Source organism: Tachysurus vachellii, chromosome 25 (assembly GCF_030014155.1).
Source record: "Tachysurus vachellii isolate PV-2020 chromosome 25, HZAU_Pvac_v1, whole genome shotgun sequence".
NCBI classification, from domain to species: domain Eukaryota; kingdom Metazoa; phylum Chordata; class Actinopteri; order Siluriformes; family Bagridae; genus Tachysurus; species Tachysurus vachellii.
In genome coordinates, this window is record NC_083484.1 from 947,501 (window position 1) to 956,509 (window position 9,009).

Consider the following 9,009-nt stretch of genomic DNA (forward strand, 5'->3'; position numbering starts at 1 on the left):
GTTCCAGGGTATTAAAAATAAAAACAAATTAGCTTCCTGTGATTAATTACGTATAGAATAGTGATTTTAGACATTGTTATGATTCCAGTTTCAGAGATTTACACCACAAACAGCCACTGAAGCATGAGAAATGATTCCAAAACCACTACCAACTCGCCAGTATGAACAACGCAGCACTGTGAAGCTCCAGATTAATAAGTTTATTAATAATAAATAATAAAACACTTATGTGTGTGGAAAGTGGCAGAAAAAGAGATCTGAAACCAATCGGGTATTTTTTTTAAATCTTTATTTTAAAGCCTCAGACTCTCAGCTTTAGTTTTGCAATTTATTTTAATCAGGTTCGCCACTAGCAATTTTGGGCCCTATGAAAGATAATGAGACTGGACCCCCTACCCCTACTGGGCCCCCCACCACACCCATTTCATACCAAACATACTGTACATGCCTCTGGGGGCCCCAAAAGTGCATGGGCCCTTAGAATCGTCCTAACGTTTCCCCCCTTAACGGCGCCCCTGATTTTAATCAACCTGCCGATTTTCTTCCCGTTAGCGTTATAAATCAGCTGCTAGTTTCCTTTATGCAAATATCCAGTAATTACATTCGGGGTTGTTTATTGGGAGCAGCTGATTTTTCAGCTTTTAAAACTCCTCCCTGTTTGTGACCCGATTAAAGGGTTAATGGTGTTATTTAATACAAATTCATTCATTAGAATATGACGTTATATTCCTCTGATTAGCGGAAACCAGCACGTATGTAGCAAATCATTCTTATTATATTTCTGTGCATTTATACCGGTAAATTCTCCAATCTGATTGGTCGGAAGGTGTTGATTCGATGATGTAGCATCAACGGGTCTACATTAACACGCTCGTCGTAACACGTAACGTCGTTCCTATAGCTTTAAAGACAACAATTTTACGCTTCTTTACGGTTTCTCCTTAACAATATATATAATATATTAGATTCTATGTTATATTTTATTATAGCTGCTAGAATAAGTGAACTAGCATGTTTCGTGATCATGTAACTATAAACAGAATAAAAAGTAGTACATGTTGTATAACGAGTAATAAAGTGTCATGGCTTGACTTCCGCTGAGGTTTAAGAGGAATAAAACACTCGCAGGAAGCGAATCAACGTCAGGCTGCTCACAGAAAAGCCACGTGATCGATTATTTTCCTGTAACGGCATTTAAAATCCTCGAAACATTCCCACTGCTTTTCCAGCTCTAGGCTCCACGTGTTTCTCCGAGTCGTTGTGGTTCCTGTTAATTACATCGAAGCAAAAAATCTGAAAAGAAACGATTGACCTGATGTTCTGCCTTTGTTGTGTTCTTGTGGTTTATAGTGATTTATTGTTTATTCCATCATCCAATGTGACCAGTTCAGACTTTAATAAAACTGTCTCGACAGCCTCGTCTCGCTGCCTTATTTCCTTCTGTATCTATCTCTATCATCCATCCACACGTTTCCCTTTCGTTAATTCACATGTTTAGTCATTTCCAGATGTAGGTATAAAATAACACGTGAACAAAACGACACGTCTGTACACAGGTTTGTACACAGTGCAAGTTTGCATCCAGGGTATGTAACGTGACAACTCGTTAGCATTAGCGTTTACACCACGGTGACGTCAGCACTAGCGGTTAGATCGAACGTTTTAATGGTTAGACATTTCAGCGTTTTACGAAGACACGTGACCGTCTGCCTGACGGTTTACACCGATGAGCTCATCTCTCTCCTGATGTTGGACGTGAATTTGATCGCAGATGGAAGCAGGAGGAGGACGTGGAGGACGTGGAGGTAGCAGTCACTTTACCAAGATGATGATGACGCGACCATTTTAAAGAACCTCGACCCCTAATAATGACACTGATACATCGCTTAGAGCAATTTGGACAAAAATAAAAACGCTGAGTTTTCAGTCAGCTGAAAGATGAAACTCCGGGTCGGACCATTGCTCCTTTATTACGTTGCTAACGAATCACAAAACTTTTGCTACCAGTAACAAACTATTGCTACCAGTTTAGCACGGTGCGCTAAATATGACGGTTTAAATCGTCCTACAGTGACGTCTCCTCGCTCCAAACCAATCGCAGCATAAGATCCTGATGCCAAGCTGGATCTCACTCCACACCAGGATCGGGCTCGGGTAAGGGGCGTGGCCTGAGGCCTGAAGGCGGAGTTAATCAATTTATGAGTGATTTAAGTTCTTTAATATAAGCTTACCAAATTTCTAAGCAGACTAAAGAGTTGTTTATACTATTAATCTTGTGTTTGGGCTAAACTAAAGAAGCAGAGTTCAGACAGTGAAGCGTGTTTCAGCTGATCCACTACATTCAGCGTTAAGGACACTGAAGATGTGTTTGTTTGTCCAAACTGTTCCTTTAACGAAAGGGAGGATAATAACAACAGGTTTGATGGAGAGTCTACAGAAACAAATAACTTCAAGTGTCTCTGTCTGTAAACAGGCAAATAAAAACCTCAGACAGAGATGTACAGTACTTTACACGGATGGTCTTTACATTTCAGTCAAACCTGAGCAATAAAAGGCAAATCACTCACACACTCCTCGCCCTTAACTCATATCTACATCATCTCCTCGCTGCTAAAGAGAATAAATCAATGGCTTTCATGTGAACTGGTTAGAAATCAGAAAAGCTCAAGAAAACGACGCGATTGATCTCCGATTGCATACAGCAAATTTACAATATTTTAGTCTTGAGAGTAGACTGGTGAAGCTCGTCACTGCTGGAGTGTTCAGGTAAAGAGTGGTGTGTGTGTGTGTGTGTGTGTGAGTGAGTGATTAGAGTGTGTGAGTCCTCGCTCCTGGTCCTAGCTCTTCATCCTCACTTCTCGTGAGTGATTAGGGTGTGTGAGTCATCACTCCCGATCCTAGCTCCTCATCCTCACTTCTCGTCCTCGTCTCCCTCGCTCATGCTGCTGATGGAGGCCGAGGCGCCTTTGGGAGAAGATGGAGGCGAGGTCCTCGGCATGGCCCAGCGGGACGGAGGAGAGGGAGAGCGGGACGGAGAGTAATCCCTGGGAGGGCTACTGCTGGGAGAACCGCGGGGAGAGAGCGCCTGGATCATACGGCCACTGCGCTCCTGAAACATCTGCTTCTGAGAAAAAAAGGAAGAGACCTGATATAGGATAACAATTGTGTAAGAAAGTAAAGATTTATTTTAACTATTGCAGCAACCTCACGATGAAATTAAACCAGACGTGAGATCACAAACTTTGTCCGGTTTAAAAAATAAAATTAGCAGTGATCCGTTTGGTAGCCGAAATACTTGACTCTTACAAGTGAGTCGAGTCAAATAGATTCGACTCACTGAGTAGTTAATACAAACCCCAGTCTGTAGGCGCTTACCCACGTGCCGTCGGGACCGAAGAGTTCCAGAAAGTTCCCGATAAACTCGCGCGATTTCTCCTCCCATTTCTGGATAAGGTCATGGCTCTTCTCCTCCACACGATACACAAAGTGTTTGGATTTTTCCTCCACCGTCCGCACCTTCTCCTTCATCCTGTCCACCTGGCTCTGCAGACGGTATTTCTTCTCCTGTCCGGATGGTTCAGTGTGATTGTTACAACTGAGATGTGTGTTGCGTTCAGATGGTGTTAATGAAATGTGTGTGAGTGTGGAGTGGTTACGCTGATGTAGCTGACGTTCAGCTCCTTGGCCGTGTATCCTCGCTCCAGGTTGCGTCTGGCGTAAACGTCGTAATCGCGCACGATACGAGTGATCAGGTCGGACGTGGAGATCCCCTCTGTCCTCTGAGTAGGCACAAACATCCCTGAGACACTCACATGTGTTAGACCAGGCCTCACTCACACACACACACACATTTAGAAGAAGAAGAAGAAGAAGAGGTTTTCCTCACCTGCCTCCTTTATATGTTTGTACACGTCCTCAGATCCAGCCGACGAGTACGGGATATCATCGTGGGCCACAAAGTCAATCTGTGGGAGATTTATGTTGTTTTTTTTTTGTTTAATAATCAGATTGTTAAACCTGAAGCAGACTGTAATGTTTAAAATCGTACGTAATCTTATATTCACCAGATCGTGAACAAATAAATGATTTATAATACTGCCATGCAATGTGTCGCACTGGTTAGCTCCGCCCCCAACCAAAAGTAATATACTCAGCTCCGCCCACAATCCTTAAAAGGTAAGGCTTTCTCACACAAGTCTTACTAATACTTTAATTATTTCTTAAGACAAATTCTGTTCTTGCTTTTATTTTGTAGACAATTTTGTCAAATTCTAGTCTTATTCATTTTTTTACAGTTTAAATTCTCCTTACAAATTATTTTATTGACAAATTCTTATTCCTATTTTTAGTTTATTTTTGTCAGTAAATTGTATTCTTACCAAATGTTCTTCTCCTTACGCAGGGGTTAAAGCCGTCACATGGGGACATTAAACATTAAACACTTTCCTTTTAAAGCGTAAAGGTGAAATGAACCTTGTGTTTTTTCAGGAACTCCTGCGTGAGGGTCCAGGGAGCATCTCGCACCACCTCGTCCACGTAACGACAGTGTCGTAACGCTTCGTAACGCTCCTCCTCGGTCATCACCGTGAAGCCCTTGTACTTGTGAGTGAGTTCATCGCTGCAAACTGCGAATAAATAAAAACACAAACTGGTAAAAAAACAAAAACAAAAGACAAACACGCTGCAGCAGTTCAAATATAACACACCGTTCAATCGTACGTTATTCACCTCCGACTATCAGGTACGTGTTGGGGAAGAGATTCTTGGCCTGCATCAGCGCTCTGGCATGGCCGGAGTGGAAAAGATCAAAAATCCCATCTGCATAGACGCGCACCGGTCGGTCCACTGCGGGACAGAGACGAACATGTCATTCATTCATCTTCTACCTCTTATCTGAACTACCTCGGGTCACGGGGAGCCTGTGCCTATCTCAGGCATCATCGGGCATCAAGGCAGGATACACCCTGGACGGAGTGCCAACCCATCACAGGGCACACACACACACACTCTCATTCACTCACACAATCACACACTACGGACAATTTTCCAGAGATGCCAATCAACCTACCATGCATGTCTTTGGACCGGGGGAGGAAACCGGAGTACCCGGAGGAAACCCCCGAGGCACGGGGAGAACATGCAAATTCCACACACACAAGGTGGAGGTGGGAATCGAACCCCCAACCCTGGAGGTGTGAGGAGAATGTTCTAACCACTAAGACACCGTGACCCCATGAACATGTCAAAGAATTCAAAAATATTTTATCCTTCACCATATTCAGCTCTCTGTAAATTACTGTATGAAATCTGTTCCGAATTCTGTAACAGCGTAGCGTGATCTTCTGTGTCAAATTACACAATAAAAGTCCTCTAACGACAGACACGTGATTAAAAACATTACTACGTTCAACACGGTTTACATCATCGATTAGTGTGATCCTGAAGTCTGTTTGGTGTAGAAAAGAAATCTTAAAGGGAACGATGTAATGACGAGACTTTTGTTACCTTTATTTTGAACTCTGAAAACTTTTAGCCCAAAGGTTTTGATCTATTCTGTGGTTGTTGCCTTGAACTGAATAATCATTTTCAACTGCAAAAAAAATCCAGCCACATGATCCACCACGTAAAGGTTCTTCTCTGGTATCACTTTTTTAAGAGCCCCTGTTTAATTTACATTGATCACGATCTCCATCTTTCTGCAGAAAGCGATTAGAGGCTCTGAGGCTCGTCTCTGGCGTGTAAAAGGTTTTATGTGTAAAGGTAGAAATTCTGGGTCACGGTGTGAAAGAGAACCCGGTGCCAATAATCCCCATGAGCCCCATGTGTAGAACCCATCTGAAAGCCCTCTGTTCTTGACCTGCAGTAACCACAGGAGCTGAATCATCTCGCTGAATGGGAGGAGGAGGAGAGGAGGAGGAGAGGAAAGACAGATGAGAGATAAAGCAGACTGACCCGGAGTGCCGAGTCGAGCCTGCGCAACACTCAGCTTCTCATGGGGCGCTCGACACTTGCAGCTCTTCTCCTGGGCGAATATGGCGGGTTCTATGAGAGTCTGGAGAACAAAAACAAGAGCAAGTGAGACGAATGTGGGGAAAAATATATCAGTAGATTTTGAAAAGAAATAGTGATGAGAAATAATGAGAAAAAATAAGAAGGGAAGATAGAAAAGAGTGAAGAACAAGTAAAGAGATGTTTCTCTGTATCAGTGCAGACATGAGAATGAAATGATCTTGAGACCAAAGCAAACACTACATCTTGATGTAACGAGTGTTTTACATCGCGAGTGTTACTGGGATTTAAGTTTAGCTGTTGTCATGTACATATACAGTCCTTTTTATCTTTATTCATGCACTGTGCTTTCTCTCTGTTTGTAACAAGACTCTTACGGATCAATAGTCCATCAACCATCATCCAGGAAATCTCTCCCTCAGCAGTTCACTGACTACAGACATGAGGATAGAGGCAGGGTGCACACACACACACACACACACACACACACACACACACACACACACACACACACACACCACTAAAGCACCAGAAGGTGCCAACAAATCATTCTTAGTGCAGACTATGGAAATGGGAATTCCTGTAAGTTTTCTCTGAGTCAGAACACTCGGCTCGGCTCATTAACGAGAGTCAACTCTGTCAAACGATTCATTAATGTTGTTGTTATTATGTCTTTGCTTATCAATTGTTTACATATAAGTTTTACTACTGATAATCTTCCTCTAACTAAACACCTTTCGAACTAAAGATGACCGAAGATTCGCACTACAACTGACTCGGTGCTAAACGACTCGGTTGTTCATACGATTCACCGGATGCGTGTCAGTCGTGCGATTAGAATCAGTATCAGATAGAGCTTTATTGCCATAGATGGTTGTGCGTACAAGGAATCGGTTTTAGTGTCATACGCTTCCGGTACACGGATATGACAACACAGACAATATAAATACATAATAAATAAATAAATAAATAAAATACAATACACATATATATATAAACACAAATAGACAAAAAAATAAATAAATTGTATGTACAGTTGCGCTATAGATGATAGAATGGAATGAGATGCAGGGATGTACTTGGATGGAGGTGGTAACAAATAAATATAAGGTTATTGCACATAGTTGTTGCATAACGGGGAACATTTAACTGTTCATGAGAAACTGTTCTTGTGTCTGGTTGTGACAACTTCCTCAACTGGTAAATCCTTTGTTGGTCCTTTTTTACAGTGGTGTTGATGTGAGTGTCTCACTTCAGGTCCTGGGAGATGGTGGATCTCAGGAACTTGAATGCCTTCACTGCAGCCACAGTGCTGTCCATGATGGTGAGTGAGGGGAGTGCAGGGGGTTTCTCCCGAAGTTCACTAGGACACCCCCCCCCCCCCCGCACTTCCCCCACTCACCATTAGCATTGTATTACAAAACGCAGGATATGCTACTGATACATTTTACAACAGGAATAGCAGCAGATTGTTATTTGAGTCGACTCCATACTGTCAAATCACACATAGTAGTCTAGTTTCAGACGGAGGAATAAGGAGCAGCAGTAGAAATGATACAGAGATCTGACACACAAGTGATGCAAGATGCCAGAGGAGACACTGCAAACAATTATACAAATAAAAAAAGTGAATAAATCTATCTATCTCAACGCAATTTCACTATAGCCAAAAGTCTTTTTATAAAATAGTGAATAGTGCACGATTCAAACTCCATGATTTACATTTAATGACCCATGATGTATAAAACACACTTAGGTTACCACTGTGGCCATCTGTGTGTTCAGGAACTATCTGGGGAGTGTCGTCTCCAGCACATCTCCGTCACACCTCCGTCACATCTCCAGCACACCTCTGTCACACCTTCATCACATCTCCATCACATCTACAGCACATCTACATCAAATCTCCAGCACATCTCCGTCACACCTCCATCACATCTACATCAAATCTCCAGCACATCTCAATCACATCACCACCACTCACATCTCTATCACATCTCCAGCACATCTCCAGCACAAACATTTCCAGCACATCTCCAGCACATCTCCATCACTCACATCTCCATCACATCTCCGTCACACCTCCGTCACACCTTCATCACATCTTCATCACATCTCCAGCACACCTCTGTCACACCTTCATCACATCATCACATCTCTGTCACACCTCCGTCACACCTCCGTCACACCTCCGTCACACCTCCGTCACACCTCTGTCACATCTACAGCACATCTACATCAAATCTAGAGCACATCTCAATCACATCACCACCACTCACATCTCTATCACATCTCCAGCACAAACATTTCCAGCACATCTCCATCACTCACATCTCCATCACATCTCCAGCACAAAGATTTCCAGCATATTTTCATCACATATCCAGCACAAATATTTCCAGCTCATCTCCAGCTCATCTCCAGCACAACTCCATCACAACTCCATCACATCCACCGTAAACACACACATGATGCAATGTGAAATAATTTATTTATACATTTATTTAAGCTAAAACGGATTAAACCGAGATCAGTCTCCATGGTTGCATAAAGGAAGTAAATAAAATGCATCACTCATCGTGTTGCACAAGGTGAGAAGGAGGAGGACAGATTAGAGAAGGTCAGGCTGCAGTTTTAATGGAAGCAAATGCACTAATTACACACACACACACACACACACACACACACACTTCAGTCCAGCTCATGGTTATAACACTCGGTTACAGACAGAACGAGATCCTGTCTCACCGTCCGAGGATGAGGGCAGGTGTGTTCCAGCTCCTCCATCTTCAGCAGAAGCTCCAGAGACAAAGGCCCACAGATCCACCTGTCTCTGACTCAGCATCAGTGTGGAGCTGCTTGACGCTCCTCCTCACACACACACACACTTACTGATCCTTCTCCACTCCTCCTCCAGCAACAGCACAGAGATCCATAAAGCCCCAGATTTCCGTCTTTAATAATAAACAAAAACAGTGTAAACACACCATCTGGGCAACA

General features: G+C 42.9%; 2 protein-coding genes across 2 annotated transcripts in view; one reads left to right on the forward strand and one right to left on the reverse strand.

The window, feature by feature from the left end:
* pdk3a (pyruvate dehydrogenase kinase, isozyme 3a) overlaps positions 1-1,414 on the forward strand; it is a 12,464-nt gene extending 11,050 nt beyond the window's left edge. Inside the window, exon 11 of the mRNA XM_060862317.1 lies at positions 1-1,414. This exon is cut by the window's left edge and continues 718 nt beyond it. The gene's annotated coding sequence lies outside the window, so the exon portion shown is untranslated.
* On the reverse strand, positions 288-9,009 carry pcyt1ba (phosphate cytidylyltransferase 1B, choline a). Its single transcript, XM_060862318.1, has 8 exons — positions 8,758-9,009; positions 5,953-6,052; positions 4,729-4,845; positions 4,474-4,625; positions 3,887-3,965; positions 3,657-3,799; positions 3,376-3,564; positions 288-3,124 (listed from the first exon to the last, which is right to left on the reverse strand). Exons 1-8 carry the CDS (start codon positions 8,794-8,796, stop codon positions 2,912-2,914), a joined length of 1,032 nt encoding a protein of 343 aa, XP_060718301.1. The 5' UTR covers positions 8,797-9,009; the 3' UTR covers positions 288-2,911.

What these genes read in the sequence shown, in the direction of transcription:
- pcyt1ba (XM_060862318.1), bottom strand. Translation starts at nt 8,796, where the DNA reads ATGGAGGAGCTGGAACACACCTGCCCTCATCCTCGGACG. An exon ending in CAAACATATAAAGGAGGCAG is followed by an intron (nt 3,800 to 3,886) that starts GTGAGGAAAACC and finishes TGAGTGTCTCAG; the next exon opens with GGATGTTTGTGCCTACTCAG. An exon ending in TCGGTCCCGACGGCACGTGG is followed by an intron (nt 3,125 to 3,375) that starts GTAAGCGCCTAC and finishes TTTTTTTCTCAG; the next exon opens with AAGCAGATGTTTCAGGAGCG.